Source organism: Centruroides vittatus, unplaced genomic scaffold, assembly GCF_030686945.1.
Source record: "Centruroides vittatus isolate TY-2023 unplaced genomic scaffold, ASM3068694v2 contig_1110, whole genome shotgun sequence".
NCBI classification, from domain to species: Eukaryota; Metazoa; Arthropoda; class Arachnida; order Scorpiones; family Buthidae; genus Centruroides; species Centruroides vittatus.
In genome coordinates, this window is record NW_027120712.1 from 373795 (window position 1) to 397071 (window position 23277).

A 23277-nucleotide genomic window follows, 5' to 3' on the forward strand; every position below is an offset into this window, starting at 1 on the left:
ATCCTTATTCTTGACCTTGTATTTCTCCTGTACATACTTTCTTTGTATTTCTGACTTTCAGGTCCTTCTTCAGCAGGTTCTCAAAAACAATGTAAAAACAAAAATTTATAAAAATTTACAATAATATATTGCAAAGATTACCTGACAATACCGTAGTAATTAACAAAGGCGAAATTCTAAATCGTGCCAACACCAATATATTTATTGGTGTTGGCACGATTTAGAATTTCGCCTTTGTTAATTACTACAGTAACTTATAATGTTATAAAATGTTTTAAAGGAATATTTTTACTCACATAGCTGTGCCTGCAATAGCAAACGACAATTAACATTTTTACTTAGCATACTCCTTTCATAAATCTTCCATTCCTTCGCTCCTGTTATCGATAATACTGTTTCACGATTGGTAGATTTCTCTACACAAGTTTTTATTTATTTCGTTGTTTTCTCTCTTTTTATACATATGTTCGTATAACTGTCTTTTGAAATTGTTTCTTTCTTTTTCTTTATTTTTATCGTATCTAAAACATTTTCACATCCTTATTTATTACTACTGCGAATTTGCATAATTTCTTTTTATGGCTCCGAGATGTTTCTTTATACAGTCAAACCTGTTTTTATGCGCTCTTTTTATGTGCGATTTTTATTTGTGCGATTTTTTTAATGCGAATTTTTAATTTGTGCGGTATAGTTGTCGACTAGTCTCGTGCGATTCGTCATGTCTTACGTTTTTTTTTTTTTTTTTTTTTTTTCTAACTCTTTCCGCCCAGTGGGCACTAAGAGGGCCTCTTATAGCAAGCCCATTATGGGTTCGGCCAGGCCCACAATGGGGCGGCCGGGTGGTGAGGGACGGGGACCGACATATCCGGACGGACCACCCCCCGAAAAATTCCTGGGGATTTTTCGACCCGTCCGGATTCGATTCCGGGTCCCCCAGGCCGGCAGGCTGCTAACCTTGACCGCTCGGCCATCCGGCCGCGCCATGTCTTACGTTGACTTATTATAGCTAAATAAACTTATTATAGCATAAATGCACTTATTATAGTAATATTATTGCATGAATATGCGAAAAATGAAATAATTTACTTTTTAAGTCAACAAAACACCACCTGGACAAAAATATGTAAAACAGACGATAGACCAGACGATGCAGTCAAGTGCTGACATCTGTTGTCAATAAATTCTATTTCGTACGGTTTTGAGTTATTTTCTATGTGAGACTTTTTTTATGCGGTCCCTGTTGACCGCATTAAAAAAAATATTTTTTAATTGTGTCGCGAAAACTATTATTTACAGCCATTCGTAAAGTTTCGTGAGATTTTTTTTATGCGTTTTTTTTAATGCGGTCCCTATCCCCCCGCATAAAAACAGGTTTGACTGTACTTATTTTTAGTTTTCTCCTTGTTTCTCCTAAGAGAAAATTAAAAATTCGTTAGGTATGTATCTTTAATTTGTATGTATATATAAATAAATATGTTTATTCGCTATGCACACACAGGCCGTTCGACAAATTGCTACGACACTCGGTAGTTACTTTAACATGCTTCTAACTTAGATAATGTGGTACATGCCACTCCAAAATGTTGATTGAATTTCTATATATCAATTAATTTGTGTATACGTTCGAGTCGAATCCACGATCAACTACTAGTGTTCGGTAATTTTATTCAGATGTTGATAGTGTAACCAGAGTTTTAAAAATCACAATTTTAGTAAATTAGTCGGTTAACTGATCTAAATTTTGTATGTGTTTCAATGTTCCCTCTAATACAAAAATTTGTAGCCTTGTGGCACTGCAAAAGCAATAACATAAATGGATGTATAGAAAGATTATTTAATAACTTTATGTGATTTGAATATGAATTGACAGTAATATAATTCGATACATTATAAACCACACGTTGCAGCATCGCTTAAATGCTCAGAGTTTATGCCTACTTACATTTTCGATATCCTGCAGCTTGAACTGTTATCGGGCTTCTTTGAAACCAGCAACGAAGGGGTTCCCGTAACAGTTCGAGCTACAGAATACAGTAAATGTAGTTGCTATCTTGATATACTACGCTAAAACTGTATATGTCTCGTAACCTAATCTAGTAGTTGCTGTTTTGAACCCATGTGTTATCGGGGCTAGATGTTCCCTTCTTTGGGGGCATGTTGTGACCTTGGAACAACTTGCCCCCAGTTTACTGCATTACTGTACCGGTAATGCAGTAAAAATAATGTTTTTTTCCTTTTGCAGTATGCGGACTTATATTCGAAAAACAACACGGGGTCCTGTATCTCAGGAGTTGATGCAAAGAGCTGCAGATGCAGTTATTAAAGATGGTTAAAAAATAAAAACTGTTGCCAGAGAATTAGATATTTGTCATATGACGTTATATAGATTTGTAAAGAAATTGAAATCTGGAGTTGAAAACGCTGCGATTGGCTACAAAAAAGTAAGATTGGTCTTTATTGAAGAACAGGAAAACAAGTTAGCAGAGTATTTGTTAAATGTGAGCTTTACTGACGAAAGACAAATCTTGGATCAGCCAGGGTCATCGGGAGTTGTAAATTTGCCTGCAACTTCTGGTGTTATACAAGAACTTGGAAAGGATGTTCCTTTCTCCCTTTTTCTTTAAGTAAAAGTTATAAATGTTGAAACGTAAAAATGTTTTCTTTATAATAAATTTAAGAAAAACAACTAATTATTAATAAGATATTATTGATTAGTCTTTAAATACATACTTAGTTAAATAAATTATTGTTTTTTTACATATTACACCTTTCATAGATCTTGTAACAACTTGTCCCACCCTGTTAACAACTAGCCCCGAACCGGGGTAAGTTGTTACTTTCCGACTTTAGGTATTGTATTATTAATTATAAAAAAAACTTACAAAAAATCAACCCCAAAAACTGTATTTATAGCAAAGTTTAGATATATTACTAAATTTTAATCTCTCAATACTTATGCTAGAATTATGTTTCCTTAACAAAATATAAGGTTGATTAAAAAACGGAACTTGTAGCCCTGCTCTCCCCTACTGTGTATAAATTTACATGTATGTATATTTTGTGTATATTTATTATTAATTCATATTTTTTTAAAATGTTTATCTTTTTATCTATAAATTCATAAACTTTATCAACCTTTGTTGGATTTATTTTGTACAGTTGCTTTCTAAATTTTGAATTAAATAATAAATATATAATCTTATAATTTAAAAAATATATATATTTAATAAATTAGGTGTTCTGAATGAAAGTTTCTGAGTGAATTATTAAATCTGCTTGTTCAACAAAATTATCTAACATTACTCTGTAAGTCTGTTATAGTTTTAAATGCTGAATTAAAATTACTATAAAATTAATAAATTATATTCCATTTATAGAACATCGTAACATATAATTTAAATATACAAGCTTTAAATATGTACAAGTCGTTTAAAGTAAACATTTCTTATTTACTTATTGTATATATACACAGAGCATCCCAAGTTTCCATAGATACAAAGGTTAAATGTAACTTTATTCACAAGACATTAAAACATCAGCCTTAAGATTTGTGACAGTGGATTGACAGAGTAAGCCCCTGGAACACATTGGTTACTTGCCAATGGGATAACTTCTCGCAGAACTTCCTATGTGGAAACTGTATTTTGTTTTGGTGTTAAACACAAAGAAAACCCTGCATGGTGGCCAGTTTGGATGCTCGGCACAAACCAATGATCAACTACCAATGTTCAATGGTTTTATTTATTAGGACACTACTGGGCTTGATTTGGGTCATTGTATGAAGACTTTTGGGTCACCCTGTATATATATATATATGTGAGAGTCGCGATTTATTAGGCTAAATTATTGTAACAAATATATTAATTATCTAAAATATCCTTTCTACAATAAGTTAGTCAGATGTGGCGCTATCATGATGTAGTGGAGAAGAAACGTGGAAAATTTTTTAAGAATTTTCCTATGCATTTTTCTCGTTTCCATTTTGAAAAAAATTTTTAAACAGTTATGTCTAGTTAAGAAAAATCTTACTTTATTGTCACATAATTCTTTTCTATGTGAATTTTTCTTTGCAATAAGTTTTGGCTAAAATCTTATTTTTCAAATTTATATTAAATTCTTTTATGATTTTTTATCTGTCACGATTTTTTCAAAAGTTTTGGATTTTATTTTCAATTTTATATAATTTTTTCAATTTTCAGGCATTTAAATCATGACGATTTTTTCCAACCTGCGAATCAAATTCAAGAAATTGTAATTGACAGTTAACTAATTTTATTTACGACTGTAGATGAGATAACGGTTGTTATGTTTACAACTACAACGCCTGTCGGCCTTTCTCCAAGACTGAAAAGTGGGTGAAGGTCGTCTTCTGTTCTACTTTCTGTAGAAGTGACTTAATCATTCTAAATAAAAGTAAATTTCAGTGCATCTTTCATTTAATTTTAAAATCCATTGTTCAAATTTACACCCAAATATTAAAGTGGTTTAAAATATTAGCATTTGGTAAATAAATTTAATTTATGTATAATAAATTTAAATAAATAAAATTTTAAGAAACAACAAAACATTAGAAAAATGTAGAAATATTTTTTATATTTGTCTTCAGATTTATTACATTTGTTATCTTCATTCACCGATATTTAATTTTATAAACAATAATAACCATTGACATGCATGAAAAAAATAAGCATAACTTCTTTAAAACACACTTCACTGAGAGAGTTTGCTGCACTGTGAAAAAGCCGACAGTCTATGTCAGCAATCTAATGTGTAACCTACTTTCTCTAAGATAGTGAAATCAAGTAAGTTACAGTAGGACAATACACATAAACACTAACCATAATAATCAAAATAAATTGTTAAAGTATAGATTCTTCTAAAATCCTCCAATCGGTATTTGACGTAGTTCTACGTAATAGCACTAAATCAGTATACGTCTAAGTAACATGATTATAAACACTAAAAAACATAAATGTTTCGAAATTAGGACTAGATAATTATATGCACAAACAAATTAGTAGTCCAATAATGCATACTTTCATTTATATCCAAGTATTATATCCAAAGATCAGTTCTCGCTAATTGTCGAAAAATACATTATTTTTCAACTTTTCTTTCTGTAAAGTAGCATATTCTCAAACACGTTCTAAATTCACAGTAAAATTTCCACCTTTTATCTATCAAAAACAATGCAAAGTGAATTGATCCAAGTAATAACAATTTATTGCAGTGAATATCAATAAAAAACGAGAAACGCCATGGAACACCAAACCGCACTCTACGAAATCTGCTGCAAACTGATGCGTATACAATAGACAAAATGTAAATGCTCCAGTCCAATGTCACCACATGATGAAAAGCTTCTGAATAAATGCTAAAAGTTTTAAAAAATTCTTCCATGAAACCCAATGAATTTAATTAATACACAAAAACTAAATCCGTTTAATAAAGATTAATAATTTACCATTATAATTATGCAAATTAGATATAAAAAAAATTGATACACGAAATCTCCCGCCAACTATATGTCATGGGAGGATTGTCAATGTCACCTGCCATTGAAACATTCCTGCTAAACACTAAAAACTTTATTTAATTTTTTAATTAATTCAGTCAAATTTAAATAATATAAAATGTCTAGATCTGTTTAATAAAGATTAGTAATGTACTATCACAGACATGCAAATTAGATATGAAAAAAATCACTGGGAAATCTCCTGCCAAGGCGATAAATATAGAACGATCATGTGACCAAAAGCTAACACCAAGAAATATGAAGAATTATGTTTAAAATTTAATGTTTGTGTACAAATTAATAAATTTTAATGAATTTCATCAACGACAACAGAATAATTTTTAGCTTACATAAACTGTACAATAAATGGTTATCTTTTTGAAAGAAGTCGATATACACAAATAAATAATTATTTAATAATGCTTTTATCCATTTTAAGTTGATACTGTAAAAAAAATTAAGCTATTTAATTTGTGTTTGGCTTTTATAATTTAGAGTTTCCGAGTATTTTACTGCAAAATTGAATTTGGTAAACAGAAACAAAGATAAGCTATTAAATATAAACAGGACAATACAATAATTTATAAATAGTTTAGCGCTTTATTAATTTATTTCTTATTTAGATAGCAGCACATGCTATTCTATTGATCTAAGAGTAAGTTCAAATTTTAGTTTTAAACATTTTAATTACTCAACACTTCTTCATAAAAGAATACTAAGATATTAAACTTGAAAATTCTTATTACAATTCTTGATATATTCAGTAAATTTATAAAATATTCTATGAGACATTGTCAATTTTTCTTATAAAAGAAAATGCTGAAATTTAAAATAACATAAAAAAGTATGTGAGTTACCATTAAATTGTTCACTCTCAACTTAAAATCTTTTTCTGTACATAAGCTAGAATTAAGACAGTTCATTGTTACATTCGCATCAGTACAAGTGGGCATATGTATTTGCTAGCATTTGATGAATACATATTTTATCTGTTTAACAGTATTCCTCAAATTATCAACCAAAAAATTACATTGTAAAGTTATATTATTACAACAGAAAATTTATCCTAAAATTAATCTAGATAAAATGTCTACTTATTTAATTATTACAGTATTAATTCTTAAAATAATTTTCTCTATATATATCTGATGTTTATAATACATTAATATTTCACTTTTAACATTTAAATACATATTATCATAGTATTAATTAAACATAAACAAATTGTAAATAAATAAATAACTTTATTTTTATAAATTTTTAAAAATAAAATATACATAACTACATTCATCATCCAGAGTCTGGAGTAGATTTGGTTTGGTTAGAAAAGATAAAGGTAATATCATCTTTACAAGTTGCTAAATATGTATCCTAAAATGATAAAAAATAAATTACTTCTATAAATATAATTGAAAATACCTTAAACAAAATGATTAATAATAAAATTATAACCTTGTTAATTAAATATACATATTATATATTTAATGAGCAATTATTTATTGTGACATTGTCACAATGCCAGGCTGCAAGTTTTATTCATATTCTTAATTTATCTAATTTAAAATATAGGTTCTCCGTCTCAAATTAGTAGTGTCTTGCCCCTGCATATTCTTTCCCTGAAAACAACTGAGTCATGCTGGTCATCTATGTAACTCCATTTAGGGGAAAATGTTTGAATTGAATTCAAGTACTTCCAGTCTAGACCAGAAGTTTGTATACCCGAGCCTCCTGCTCTACGCTTTCCATACCTGGTCTCGACTTTCATCTGTCTAACGCCATTCTCAAGATTAAGAAAGGACAGACAGACGACAGTGAGAATTTATATGAAATTTAAAAATTACAGCCCAATTAGCCAGTTTATAGCCCAATTATAGATCTGACATTATCATTTACTAACTATATTACTTAATGATGAAGTTTAGAACTTATAGTACAGATATTTAATTTAAAACCAAATATAGTAAACACTCGGAAACCAGTAAACCATACGAACTAATTGGGGGAGGAGTTGCAGCTATTGTCAAAAGTTCATTAAATCAAATACATTTTATAAACATATAATGATGAACTTAAAATGTACAAAATGTGTTAAAACCTTATAATAATGTGTAGGTATGAATAAAATAATAATATAATGTATATTGAGTAATTTATAGTGTTTCACTCATTAATTCTACCTTTTAGCATACTCTGATAGCTTGTGAATGAAAAACTTTTTAAAATTTTTCTATAGGACAGAAATTTTTCATCTTAAATGGAGAGTTTATTCTATAACAAGTTTCCTTCATTAGAAAAATTCATGAATAATTTCTTAAAAATAAAAGTTTATGCTGAATTTAAAATCTTAAAATGTTAAAGAAATTGAGTTGAAGTCTTAATAAGGTATAGAATTCAGTATAAAAAATATTAATTTAATTTCATACTGAAACTTAAATGCTGTAGTAAAAAATTTTGATCTTTTATTCCTAAAATAATTCATAGCTACCACTCACAGCCCTTATGTAATACATTACGTATTTAAATCCACTTATTTATATAAATATAATGTGTTAGACATGGAAATGTTGGATAAAAACAGGCTCTGATCAATTGCCATTATCCATATTGATTTTCATGGAAAAGAAAATAATCAGTGGTAAAAAAAGGAATAAATCTTAACAAAGTTCTGCATGTTTATTCATTTGAATCAGATTGCTGTAAAACTTGTACAGTTGTCATTAAATCATTCACTCTGGCTATTCTTGGTAGTGTAAAAGAATGACTATAGTATGAAAAAATTCTCAAATACGAAACTCAAAATATTAAAATATTCTTATTCTACAGTAGCTTTATGACATGAAAATTGAATGTAATCTCATACAGGTGATTTATAACTGCAATATTTCATAACATAGTTAGAGCTCTTTCATTTGCAAAATAAAGCGTATACCCTAAAAATTAATTAAATTTACTATCAAAAAATATTTAAATTTAGTTTGTAATACAGTATTAATGATTTTTAATGTATATCAATATAGTTTCTAGATTTTACAAAATATTTAGGAATTTAAGAAATACCAACCTGGTATGTATCAGAAATTGAAATTCCTGGAATATGTTCCCATTTCAACAATTCAGACATACCAACACTCTAGATAAATAAATATATACTAAATTTGAAAAATCTAATACTTTATTATAAAATTATTAATTATTGGTAAATTTTGAATAAAAACTTAGTTACAATACTGTTATTGCTAAAACTCATAAATAAGTTTTTAAAGAAGTCCTTTACTAATTTGCAAGATCTTGAGAATGAGTAAATAAAGCTGACTCCTTGAAAAAGATCATGCTACTTCTGTATTTTAGTTAGAAATAAATTATATGATATTATACCTTATTAAACAAAGTAGGTGTTTCATTTAATTGATAAGCATTTGTCTCGGTTTCATCTTCATTACTTAAAGATTCATCTGGTGTTTTGTTTTCTTCTAGACAATGGCATTTCAAAAGATCATGAGTTAAACAAATTGCATCTTTTTGAAAACTAAATAAATCCTGTTAAAAATAATTATAAAATAATCAAATTACATAATGTACAGCATATGTAAATCATTAATAAAAATATTCATGCAAAGAAAATAATAAATAAAAACATGCAAAGATCCCATTAGTAGCACACTTTTAGGTAAAACTAATTAGAATTCATTACATGCAGCATTTCCATTATTTTATACTGTAAAGATTATTTAAAGAATTCTTTCGTCTTCCAATATAAATTAAAGTTTTTAAATGTTTTAATTTAATTAATATATTTTTAAGTGAATATATGATGTTAACAATTAAAACTCCAGTATGCAGGTAGTGCAAAAATGTGAAAGGAGGGCCAAAAGGTAATAGAATAAATAGTGGATAGTGGATGGCAGTCTGGCATGTTGCTACAATGTGTATGCTTACTGCAGGGGGACAGTTGTAAAAAAAGATACTCCAAGGAAGTTTATGAGGAAAGTAATGAATTTTGTGAATTTTGTGTATGTAAAATATCATTCATATCTATGTTAATCTTAGAGAAGCAGATTGCATTTAATATTGTAAAAAAGGAAGATATTAAAAAATAGTAGTTTATTATTATTATTTGCTTTGTTGTCCTATTTTATAATAAATATTCTTAATAGCTACAGTAGAGCATCGATTATCCAACCCCCGATTAACCGATTTATCGGTTAACCGACCGCGTTCTAGTCGGCAAATTCAAATGTCCGCTAGTGATGTGGCGCTACAATATTTGGTTATGTCTTGGCTACTTTAATATTATTTTTGTTAAATTTTTGCATGTTTTTGCTGGCAGCACTGGCTCGACCATGAAAGGGAGGCTAGTATTTAAACTAGGACTAATACACTATACTAATAATGTATTTTTTCATACTTTTCGGTTATCCGACCAACCCCAGTCCTCAATTAAGTCGGATAATCGATGCTCTACTGTACTTTTGAATTTGCCGTTACTTGAAAAGCCTTATCAGACCACAGTTCTTTAATTAGAAAGTTGCTAAGGGAGTTATTTAAAAAAGTAGTAGTTATGTGTCAGTTAAAAAAGCTGTAAATTAAAACTAGCTGAAGAGGATAACATTGTTTTTTGTTGTTGAAATACATACTGGAGTTTTACTTGTAGAAAGTTTTAATTAAATGATCTTTCCAGCATTGTCCAAGTGTATACATGCTTGTTATAGCGGTAAAATAAATAACCAAAGGAAATCAATTTAAGACAATTTAGTGTAACATACAAATAACTTCTTACTGTAAAGGACGAAGACAACATTTCAAAAATTGATACAAAAAAAGTACTCAAAATAACCATTTTCAGTGGCAATATAAATGTGAGGTCCCAAACAGAACTCAAAATTTTGTCTTAAAGATAACAAATGTTCAGCGGGACAGTAAAAAGCTCACCTTTGGAAATTAAAAAAAAAGCAAGATTTAGTCTCACTAAAACAATAAAAGTTCTTTCTGTCAAAAAGGAGAACAAAAGGCTGGAATTACAAGGGAGAATTTTTTCAAAGTTTGGAGGAATTTCAGCCAATTGGTATTGGGTTAAGTGCTCTCCCATGCCCCAAAAGGTTTTGAATTATAATTGGGAGACAAGGGAAGACCAATTGGAATGTGGAATAGAGGATAGAAATCCTTTAAAAACTAACGTTTCAAGGAAATGACATTCTTTGCTCCAAGATTTGTTCTTTTTTCCAAGATCCTTTCTTTGCTCTAAAATTTGTTCTTCATCCAAGATCATTTTTCTGTCTCCAGAGTTGCTCTCTGTCCAAGATCTGTTAGATCTGAACTTACTAGCATGCCCCGAGGCCACTGATCCTGCAGAAGATGATCAACAAAAGACAAGTGTTGACATTCAATGTGACATTAGGACTTTTACTGGACTCTCTTCTTAAAAAGAAATATCAATAGAGAATTGTAACAACAAGAATATCAAAAATTTTGTAACATTTTTATATTTTATTAAATGGGAAAAGTGAATAGTAGATCTGTTTCAGTGTGTATTTCACACCCACACACGATTGTCTCAACCCCTCGACAATCCCGACAATCACACACAGTCAGTAAACCTTACATAAAGATGTAGACAGAGTTAAGTCTGACATTATGAATAACATAAAGCATTCCTGACGTTACCATTTCACAATCCAATCAGCTGAATCTCTCCAGTTTGCCATCATGTGGTATTGCTGCATATCTATCACACACCAATGTTTTCAGATGATCACTCTGGATTTTTCCAAGAAGGACAAGTTTAAAAGATGTAGTGGCCATGGAAGAGGGTCGAATGTTTGAAAAAATTTACATATTGTTACTGAATATTGTGTGATTATTACATGTCCTTTTGTTGAATGATTTATTTTATTTTACAGAATGTATTAATTTAACAAAACGCACCTATACCTGTTACTGGTGTTGTTGAAAAGACGAAAAAACAGAAAATCGTAAACATTTTCGAACTTAATAGTTCTTCTTCAGACGAAAAACAGAAGTGATGGAACACAGAAAAAATAGAACATTGAAGTTTAAACAAAATTCGAACAGACGTCTCATTAAAATCGCTGTATCGACATGCACATTTGATGCAGGTAGACAGCTATCTGTCTACTGTAAACCAGGCACGGCCCCCTGTACATCCCAGTTGGGTCATGTAACCCTTTTCAATACAAGACTGCCGCATTCAACATGTTAATCAAGAGGGCGTTCTCGCATTCGTCCACTCCAGCAGCACTAGCCACTGAATTAGCTCATATCAAACACCTAGCGACCATTCACGGATACCACAAGCTAATCAATGGATTAATTAAACGTCAACATCATTCCACACGTGTTTCTGACGTCCACTTAGGTGACATCTTCCCTCCTGAAGATGAGAAACAGATCCCAGTCACGTATAATCCTTACATGGCATCGTTATATAAGGGGATCGCCAACAAACGCCGCATTAAGATCGCTTACAGAAGATGTCCTACCATCTTGGACATCCTTAGTAACAGGAAGGATTCCCCCCGATCTCAATAGACTCCTGGGCGTTTACTCTATACCTCTTAAGGACCACAGGTGTGACAGGAATCTGCTTTACATCAGTTCAACCAAGCAATTATTGGGAACAAGAATACGTCAGCACAAGCCAGACATTCTACATGGGAGGAACTCTACGGCCCTTGCTGTTTACGTGGCCAACCCAGACATTGAGGTAGCCTTCAACCAAGCAAGGCTCATCATTACTTTGCCTCACCCTGGACACCTGAGGTGGCTGGAGGCTATCTCCATTTACAGATCTAGCTGCACCACCACCTGCATAAATTATAAGGAAGAACTTAATTTGTCCGTTGCCTGGCAGGCCCTCATTGACACGGACCTTTAATAGCTGTCTACCCGCATCGAATGCGCATATCCGATACAGCAATTTTAACGAGATGTCTGTTCGAATTCCATTTAAACTTCAATGTTCTATTTTTTCTGCGTTCCGTCACTTTCGTTTTTCATCTGAAGAAGAACTATTAAGTTCGAAAACGTTTACGATTTTTCGTTTTTTCGACAACACCGGTAACAGGTATAGGTGCATTTTGTTTACATCCCAGTGTTCTGCAGAAGTAGAAGTGTATTAATTTATTATTACTGTGACATTTTTTAAATGAACTAATGTTTTACCCTTGGATAGATATTTAAATATTGGTTATTTTAGCACTGGAACAAGCATGCATCACATGCATACATGTATTCAATGCCAGAAATATCATATTTGCTCCTGCACAGATGTTTAAGTAGATACCATGTATATTTATAAATAAATAATTTGCATTAAATTAAAAAAAGTAAGTAAAAGCATTATTAACAATCACACCAGTTCCTACTATATTGGAACACCGGTGCGATTATTATTATCAAGAAATGCAGGTTAATATTGGATGATAATAATAATAATAATAATAGGTAATTAGAAATTAAAATGTATTTTAAATACAAATTTCATGAAACACGAAAAAGTTAAAATCTAACTTTTAACTCTTCAAGTGAAAATTTCACTTTATTGGCTTCTTTACAATCTACTACAGCTCCACATATATTCTGTTTTGTAATTTGTCTCTGATAGATTTTCTCTTCTATTGTACCCTGAAATATATATAAATAAATTTTTTTTAAAATGTTGATTATAAGTACTCATTCATTTATTTTTATAATTATTTAATAATAATATATAAATGTACTCTAAATGGCAACATAATATTATGTAAATATAATTTTGTAAAATAAACTTATCTAAATAATTTTTATTATATAAACTTGTACATTTATATTTCTGTACTTTAATTATTTCAATGTCTGCAAACTATTTTTCTAGTAAAGATTTCATTAAAAGTTAAAGCAAAATTTTGAAAATCTATCGTTATTAGTTCATGTATATCATCTTAAATATTAAAAACAAAATAATTATGAAAATATTATATTGTAACTTTATTTTATTATTTAAATTTGTTGTGAATCATAGCCATTTGGGTTACGACAGGAAGAGGAAACTAAGTCTTTAACAAATCTGAAAAATTAATCTTTTAATGAAATTAAATTTCCATAAATCATTAAATGATTAAGTATTTTTCTCTGTCTGCAATAAATTGCAGACAGAGAAAGCATAGTAGTGATCACAACACATGCTGTCATCTTGTATTAAATTTAATAATTAAAAATAAATTAATTTGAACTATTCTGAAATAAAAGATCAATCCCGGGCAAAATTCAAATCTACAACTTCTGTTTACCATGAATACAAGGTGCCAATTAAATTATCTGGACCTCTACCTGACCTTCTCTTCCAGATCAATTAATTTGCAAGATGTAATCATAACAGATCATTTACCTACATAATTAAATGATGATATGCTATGATACATTTACAATAAAATATTTACTAATTTCTACTATATTTTATAAAATATAATTTCAATATATTTATTTATTTATTTAGCGTATGGCTACACATCTAATTCATAAAAAGAACAAATCAAAAATGAAAGAACACAAATCATAAATGTAAATCTAAGTTAGAAATATAGTTTAAAGCACTTTCAGTCACAATCAGGAAGTCACTCAGTTGTCCTGGAAAAGATCTTACTGGACAATCTTCCAAGATGTACAGTCTGTCTTTCAGCACCATAGTCACACTGCGGGGATGTAACTTTTCCCCACCTAAAAAGACTGTCCCTGCACAACCCATGTTTGGTCCGAATCCTATTTAACATACTCCAAAGATTTCTGGATAACTCAAATCCAGGTGGCCGCTTTGTGATTTCAATATATAATTTATGCCAATAAAAAAAAAAAGCTAAAAGTAATCCAGCATCAGTTTTCAAAGCAACAAAAAAATTTTTGAACAAATTTAAAATCTTTTCAATATCAACAAATTAACAAAATGAATTTGTTAAAAATGCCATTTAAAAGAATTTTATTTTTCTGTTATTATAGAACTTACTTGTTAGATGATTTTAAAATATGTTTATAATTATTTTTAAAATTTATTTTAACTTGAATCATCAAGTTAAATTGTTAATTTATAGAAAGGATTATAGAACAAGTTCAACAATACTTGCTATAAATTACCTACTGTAACTTAATTACACAAAACACCATACTTACATATTTTTTGTTGGCTGCTTTAGTGTGATATTGTATAGTTCAATGTTTATTTCTAAAAAACAGAACCTCAATTTATGACAATGAATCTACAGAAAATTAAAGTGTGATTTATGGTGGCAAGCGTAATGATAACTTTTCCAAACCAATTAAATCTAAGAAGCAAAATAAATTCTATTTCATTTCTCTAAAGAAATTCCACTTCATCAAAAACCAGTTCAAAACATTCAAATGGTTCTATTAAACATTATTACAAACTTACTACAACACCTGTGCATTCTGAGAGAATTTTTTTATTAACAAATGTTTTCAGCCTACTCCCGTAGGCAATGTGTATTGTTAACCTTATATTTTTCAATTTATTTATTTAATTCATTTAACTTTAAATTTGTATTTAGAAATCCCATAATTTGTATTTAGAAATCCCATAATTTGTATTTAGAAATTCCACAATGTACAAATTATTCCACAGTTGGAATATTTGTACATTGTGGAATATTTTGTAAAAATGGATTTAGAAACCTGATGATAGCATATGGGAGTAGGCTGAAAATGTTTAATAAAAAATTCTCTCAGCAAATGCACAGGTGTTGTAGTAAGTTTGTAAATTTATCTCTGCTGAGTACTTCCAGACTGTCTTAAAAATTATATTGACTAAAAAGCCAATATAAACTTAATCTTAAATGTTCTCAACTATAACTTAAAATACAAGATTTTTAGTTAACACTCACAGTAAGAAGCACAGTAATCTTAAATACGACTTGAGATGTCATAAATGTCTCATATTTAAAACACAAAGTATTTTAAGAATCACATTAAACAAAAGAGTAAATGGGGAATAAAACTAGGAATCTTAAACTTAAAAATATCTTTGTATATCCCTATAAAAATTTATTTAGAATGTCAGGACTCTTTAAAGATGATCACATATTTCCAAAAAAAAAAAAAAAATATATATATATTAACATTACCAAGCTTCAAAATAAAGAAAAAAGTATACGTTTAGTTAATATAATTAACTTGACAAAACACAATGTTATATACACACAAAACATGTACAGTACAATGGGCCTTATTTCAGCACAGTCATAAAGTGATAAAAGTCTAAAGAAAAAAATTTGTATTTGATTAAAATTATATTTGAAGTATAAAAGAAAAAATTACCGTATATCTTGGCAGATAAGATGACCTTCAGATAAGACAGGAATAAATTTTCGTCGAAGTTTTATAGTTTTAGCTTATATCTGTCCTATAAGATGACCCCAAACTATCAACGGCCTATGAATTTAGTTTAGATCATCTGAATAATAATACTGTATAGTGTATACGGAATTATGTCCTATTTGTAATTTTTCAAATGAACAAATTTATTTTCTTGCATCTGGCAGCACTGCCTTGCAATTGTTGCAAGCGTTCGCACTGATTCAGCATTTGGGTAATGACCTTGACTATTCACAAAAACATCGTATGGGCTATTCTATTTTGTGCACATATCCTACTCTCTATTAGTAAATAATTACGGTTTGTCCGTTTTTTTATAATGGTTTTAATTTATATAAATTTCAATCTAATTTTTTGTATCTGTCCTATAAGACAACCCCAGATTTTCGGGGCCTTTTTTTTATGATTCAACTATTGTCTTATCCGCCGAGATATACGGTATATTTGAATTATAAAATATAAATATGAAATACACAAGGTAATTATAAAATTTTTAAAAAATTAAGTTAATCTTCTCATATGTTAATTTTTCAAAGCAATTATAATTCCGAAAATTGTGTATTCTAAACAATACATAATATTCTGTATAAACAAACAACTCTACTAAATCCAATACATTGTAATACTACAGCCAATCATACTAGAGGGAGGCGTTAATCCCTCTAGTATCAAATTGTTTGGTAATTCGTTAATATTATAGTCGTTAATTAGCCCGATAGTGTACGGCAATGGTTGGCTTTAATATTCTGTATCGTATAATTCTAAATTTTATGTAATATGAAATTTTCTTACATAAAATATTGCAAAAATTAAATTAAATGTAAAACATACTGCAGTAATTAATCTGTAAATAAAAACTTGTTTCTTCTGTCCATCTCGCCAAACACGAGACATTGCTTGCAGATCATTTGCTGGATTCCAATCAATATCATAAAGCAGAATTCTAGATGCTCCAATTAAATTTAATCCAACTCCACCAGCTTTAGAACTTAAGAGAAATATAACTGTAAGTCAGAACAGATATAAATATTTTAAATATATTTATTAACAGACTATATACATTAATGAATTAGAATATTCTCACAATGATTAGAATATGGTGAATTGAAACTATCTACAATATTCTGTCGACTGGAAGCTGGCGTTGAACCGTCTAATCTTACAAAACTATATCCTTTAAGTTTACAATATTTCTGTAAAATATCTAAAGTCTGAAAAATAATCAAATTTTAGATAAAATTTTATGGAATAAATAAATCTAAAATTATTTTCAAATTTAAATTATAACTTTAATTTACACAAAAATTGAAATTTATCACATACTTGAGTAAAATGAGAAACCAAAACTATTTTTTCTTTTCGGCCATTGGCAAACATACTTTCTAATAATTGAGAAACTACTTTTAACTTTCCTGAAGTAACTGATAAATTTACATTTTCAAAGTCTTTTGGAAATCTTGATGAAATTTCTTGATATAATACATCCTAAAATTATCACATACATAATTATTATATATATATGTGTGTGTGTGTGTGTGTGTGTGTATGTTATGGACAAAGTGATTAATACGGGTATTATGAATAATGACCAACAAAATCGGGCATTGTAATAAATTTCAATAATGTATCAAATTTTCCGGTCATTATGAATACTGCTATTACCTAGTCGGGCAAAGTGATGATAATAAGTTGAGGAGTGATCATACGACATGCATTAGCCAATTGGCACTTAGTTGCACGTGCGTATTGTGTTTAGTACCGAATTTGGCGGCAGTCACGACTGTTTGTGCTCTCGACAGATTCCTCCTGGAGGGGAGCCGCCGGCAGGCCGCCGATTGTTTAACATCACTAGTTATTTATTCACGGTAGTTCTTGAACACACGTATCAATATCTAGTAACGTTAAACAATCGGCGGCCTGCTGGTGGCTCCCCTTCGGGAGGAATCTGTCGAGAGCACAAACAGTTGCAACCACCGCCAAGATGGTGCACATAGGTAAAATTTTGCCATTTAATTAATATAGTTAATAGTACTTAGTTTTTAAAAGATTACATGTTCTTTTTAAAAACTTTGAAATAATTCACAAAAAATAAATATTTCTAAATGAAATAAGTGGAGGTTTTTTTAATCAAATTTTAAATTCGGTACTAAACACAATACGCACACGCAACTGAGTGCAGATTAGCTAGTGTATGTCAGATGATCATTCCTCAACTTATCATCATCACTTTGCCCGACTAGGTGATAGCAGTTTTCATAATGACCGGTCAATTTGATAAATTAATCAATATTTATTACACTGCCCACCCTTTTTGGTCATTATTCATAATGCCCGATTAATCACTTTGTCCATAATATATATATTACATTCAATTTTGTTTGATAGTTTAACTTAAAAATATAAAAGCAAATATTTTTGTACTTTTTAAGATTTAAATTCTACACAATATAACAGAAATTTTTAAAGAAGATTATATTAGGGGCAGTCAAATGAAAACAAGACAGACTATATAACAAACGTGGTGTGGAAGTTGGTAACACAGGTAGGCATATGTATAGAAGAGCCCTCTATTGAGAATCAGGAAGGAACAGCTCAAACGTTCACCGCTGTGCCATTTGTCTGTTAGACGTGCTCGAAGTAAGGTCAGTGAGTCGTGTGTGCGTCTGACATCACTATGGAAGCCGGGAAAGAGGAACAGCGCGGTGTAGTGCATTTTTTGACTGCGGAGGGAGTGTCAAGAAGTGAAATTCATGCCCGAATGTCTGCTGTGTATGGCGAACACAGTATGTCACGTGCGCATGTGTTTTCAATGCCCAACCTCATCAAAATAAGCTATTTTGATAAGGTCAGGTGTCATTGAAAGTTGCATTCTGTTTGCAGGATAATGTTTGCCCACTTGTTGCCAAGATTGTTTCGACTATGCTGCAGAAATTTCCCTGGGAAGCACTTACACATCCTCCATACAGTCCCGATCTCTTCCCATGCGATTTCAATATTTTTGGAGCCCTGAAGAACAACACTCGTAGCCGTCGATTTGCTTCAGATAAAGAGGTGCAGGCCTAGGTACAATCATGGTTCCATAGGCAACCGCAAACATTTTTCCATGAAGGCATTGATTGTCTTGTCTCACGGTGGGATAAATGTATTAACAGTTATGGTGATTATTTTTGAAATAATAAACAATTTACTTACTTTTTCCCATCTGTCTCATTTTCATTTGACTGACCCTAATATCACAGGTAAAGAATCAGTGTTTTGTGATTCAATGAGTCCTATGTTAAGTAGAGACCAAAACATTTACAAAAATTATTTCAGTTGGTAAATTTAACAATTTTCATTTATGATTAAATTTCACTAGTGTCCAAAATTAAAGAAACAAACACAAAACCCGTGTAAAATCATATGTAAATCAACAAAGTGTCATGCAAATGAATGCAGGAAAACTATTACAAAAGGAGAAAATGGAAAAGATACAGAAAAACCAGTTGAAAAATGTTTAACTTTCCTGCAGTCAAACATAAAAACAGAAAGCAATGGCCAATAGAAATGAGAATACTTGTAACATTGTGACATCACAACTGTTTATATTTAGAGCTTCTCAACCATTTCATTTATTATTTGGCAATGTATCACCAGATTGAAATGCAGACTTTTAACACAGAACATATTAATTGCTTACATCAGAAAGCAAACACCTCAATATACCAGAAAGATCGATAGTTAGATTCCCTATGTGGCAAAAGTGTCAGCATGCTAATCTGCAAACCTTGGTTTTTATCATGGTTGGAAACTTTGGGAAATTTTTTTGTGGTTTGCATGTTACAAATAAGTTTGTACATCCCTCACCATTTGGCTGAACTCATAAAAGTGTCTGGAAAAAGGCCTATTCAGTGCCCACTAGAGAGAAAAGTTCAAACTAAAGTAAAAGAAATATTAAGATTTTAGATATTCGTTGACATTAAACCTTCAAAAAGTATCAAAGTAAATATTTAAAAAAATCAAACATTATATATTACACAATAAAGGGAAAAAATTTGTATCACTATCAAGCATAATAGAGTTTGTCTTGGAATGCAATATCTAATTCAACCAATAACACTAATAACAGTCAAAATTTGAATTTGTTTTCCACAAATGGAATGTTCAGCAAAAAATGACATTATTTTACTGTAATAAATAATATAAAATTCATTTTTATAACATTTTATTCTTCAAAAATTAAGAAATATATAATTGTTATATATAATATGAAGGTGAAGAATACAAATAGTAGTTACAAACTACTATCCCACATGGCATATAAGTATAGCACACATGCTCATAAATGGAATATATATATATATTAGCTTAAACTTGTTAATATTTATTTAAATTTCAAAAAATTTCTTTATGTAATAAATCAATTTCAAAGACATAAATGACAAAATAAAAATTAAAAAATAAAGCAATAATTTAAAATTAAATCATTCAACAGAACATTTTTAATTATAGGTAACAGAGCATATCTAGAAGGTGATACAAAAGCAGTAAGTTTTGTTACTTTAAAATAAAAATAAATATAATAATGAACATTGCATGACTTCAGTTAAGTGAGATTAGGGTACTGTTCCTAAGGAAATTGAGTAAGGTTCTCTAAAAAACAAGTCTCAATGCTTGCTTTGGCCTCTCAAATCTGTCTCGAGCACCATCCATATTCACAAAATTAGAGATATATCACTGATAGATAATTAAAACAAATTCTTAGAGCATATAATTACCTTTACTGTATTAGAAATATTTCTTTCTTCAGCTTCTCTAAATTTTAAATATAACAACAATGGATGATTACATAACTTTCTGAGAACAGTTATGCACATAAGATGATGGCCTGGATCAACAGTTGAAAAAGAAGTCAAACAAGCTCTCACCGATTTGCATCCTAATATTTCAGAATATAATTCAGCTTGTAAAGATGCTGTAGGACAAAATACTACTTGTTCCACTGAAATTATTTAAAATATTTTTGATTTATAACTATAAAATTAAAAGTGATAAAATAATAATTATAATTTACACCATTCTACTTATAAAACAATGTTCTAAAATATATTAAATAAGCTGAAAGATAACTAAAGAGTAAAAATAAGAGAAAATAAGATAAAGTTATAAAATAACATTTTCTAGATTTTTACACTTAGACTTACCGTTTTGTTCTATTTATCTGTCCAATGGACTGTGAACTACTATGTAAAACTTATTTGGCAATGTGGATTACAGTTTATATATCTTTTTAAGAAGCAATTTAATAAGAAATTTTTTATAATATTAAAATCTTTACATTATAATATATTATTTAACTTATTTTGTTTAAGCTTTGTTATTTTAAGTAAAAGTTTTGTTTGTCTTGACTGTTGTTTCAAACTTTTGTTTATATTGCATTTATGTGCTAAACATTAAAGTGTGCTGAACATATGATTTGAGCTTTTATTTTTTGATAAAGCTAAAGGAAAACTATTCTAACATTGTAAAAACATGAGAAAATTTTTCTTCTTTCTAAGCATAATAATTGCACTACTTTTTCAAAGTATTTATAGATGAAAGATAATGGATTGAACTGATCATTGAAAATGATAAAAATGTAAGTTTTGTAAATTGATGCAATTTTTTTCCTTGTAATATCTTGTACATTTAATTGTCATAAATCTATAGGAGTATAGGTAATTGATAAATATATTTTCTCTCTATAAATATAAATAGTAGAAGATTATGAATTAGATCTGAAATGCTCAAACTCCTAAACCATTTATGAAATAACATATATTCTTTGTTTTAATTAACAAAAAAATATATTAGCAAGGTTGAGACCGAAGTTTTAAATGCAAAAACGTGTACGTCGGATGTTCGGCGCCACTTTCCTGTAATCCTAGAAGTTTGACAATGGCGTTTGGAATGTCAAGTATGGTTCCACTGACTTTTCAAACACCATTGTCAAACTTCTAGGATTACAGGAAAGCGGTGCTGAACATCCGACAAACACATTTTTGCATTTAAAACTTCGGCTTCAACCTCGCTATTAATTTTTAAAAAATTTTATCAAAGAAATCAATATATAAACATCTCAAAGCTCAATGTTTTAATAATAAGCTAAATGATTGCCATAGTGAATCAGGCTACTTTACTGCTATTATTAATAATTAAATTGAGTAATTATTAATAGTAGCAATAAAGTAGCACAATTCAATACAACAATCATTTGGCTTAGTAAAGAAATCAACTTAAATAACTATATCAAAATGTATAATAAATTGTTTTTAAATACCAATACACAATACCAATACACAAACAACGGCAATCTTAATTAAACTATATGCAGTCTCCAGGTTACAAATGTCTGACTTGTGGCATTCCATTGATACAAATGGATTTCCATTTGTATCCTAACTGTACAATATTGTTATATTATATTATTATTCATGTAATATAAAATATATATCAAGTTTAATTTAGATAAAAATTATAAAAATATTATGATTTAATTTTTATCTATCTGGTAACATTTGCCAAGAATAAAAGACAACATTTTGCAGCCTACATGCTTGAGTTTTGTTAATAATTTTAATGTCAGAGCAAATAAAATAGAATTTTCTCTAATTATAGTCTTATTTACTTTTAATGATTATTTACTTATTATCATCAATACAGGCAAGTGCCGAAGTGATTACAATAAGTGGATTCTACTGTATGCTTGAATAATAAAAATAATTACATTTTGTTGGAAGGTATTTATTGATGATTTCTTGTGTTCTTCGTAATACGAATGAACTAGTAAGAGAAAACAACTCTTGAGCCCTGTCTCTTCCAAGACATTTTTCATCTGCAGTTGCATTGGGTTGTCTACTCTGAATTATTGGTTCTTCAAAAATTCTATGAAACTGAGATGGTGAACCTAAGTAAAACAAAAGAAATTGTAAAACATGAAGAGTAATAAAAGAGATAATAAAATAAATAACAAACCTAAAACACCAGGATTACAGAACTCAACAATTGAATAAAATTCTTTCAAATCATTCTGAATCGGTGTTCCTGTCAGAAGTATACGTCTTGGAGTCTGTAAGCCCATCAATAACTGCTCAAAAAAAATAAATATATTAAAAATTATAAGTATTTTTTTGAAAACATGTAAGTTTTCTGACCGCTGGTGGAGATCAGAGACTTAAAATCCCACTTCTCTGACACCAGTGAGAGTTTGCCGACTTAATGAGAGATCAGTTAATCCTGTGTAAGGAATGGTCTAGGGGTTGTTCGCATGTGGGTGGTGGTGTTGAAGGCAGAGATGACAAGTATCTTACATAGAAAACTGTTTATTATTTGCAGAAAGAGTTCTTACCTGGTCTAGCTGGTTTGTT

The 23277-nt window shown here is 29.6% G+C and overlaps 1 protein-coding gene across 1 annotated transcript in view; it reads right to left on the reverse strand.

Annotated features, from left to right (window-relative positions):
* Positions 1 to 6760: 6760 nt before the first annotated feature.
* LOC136976234 (DNA repair and recombination protein RAD54B-like) overlaps positions 6761 to 23277 on the reverse strand; it is a 41340-nt gene continuing 24823 nt past the window's right edge. Inside the window, exons 13-22 of the mRNA XM_067271461.1 lie at positions 22886 to 22997; positions 22638 to 22817; positions 20650 to 20873; positions 17216 to 17377; positions 16977 to 17103; positions 16724 to 16896; positions 13043 to 13156; positions 8891 to 9052; positions 8577 to 8645; positions 6761 to 6886 (exon numbers count right to left, since the gene is read on the reverse strand). Coding sequence (XP_067127562.1) covers positions 6806 to 6886; positions 8577 to 8645; positions 8891 to 9052; positions 13043 to 13156; positions 16724 to 16896; positions 16977 to 17103; positions 17216 to 17377; positions 20650 to 20873; positions 22638 to 22817; positions 22886 to 22997 — 1404 coding nt within the window. The 3' untranslated portion in view covers positions 6761 to 6805. The remainder of the gene's footprint in view (positions 6887 to 8576; positions 8646 to 8890; positions 9053 to 13042; positions 13157 to 16723; positions 16897 to 16976; positions 17104 to 17215; positions 17378 to 20649; positions 20874 to 22637; positions 22818 to 22885; positions 22998 to 23277) is intronic.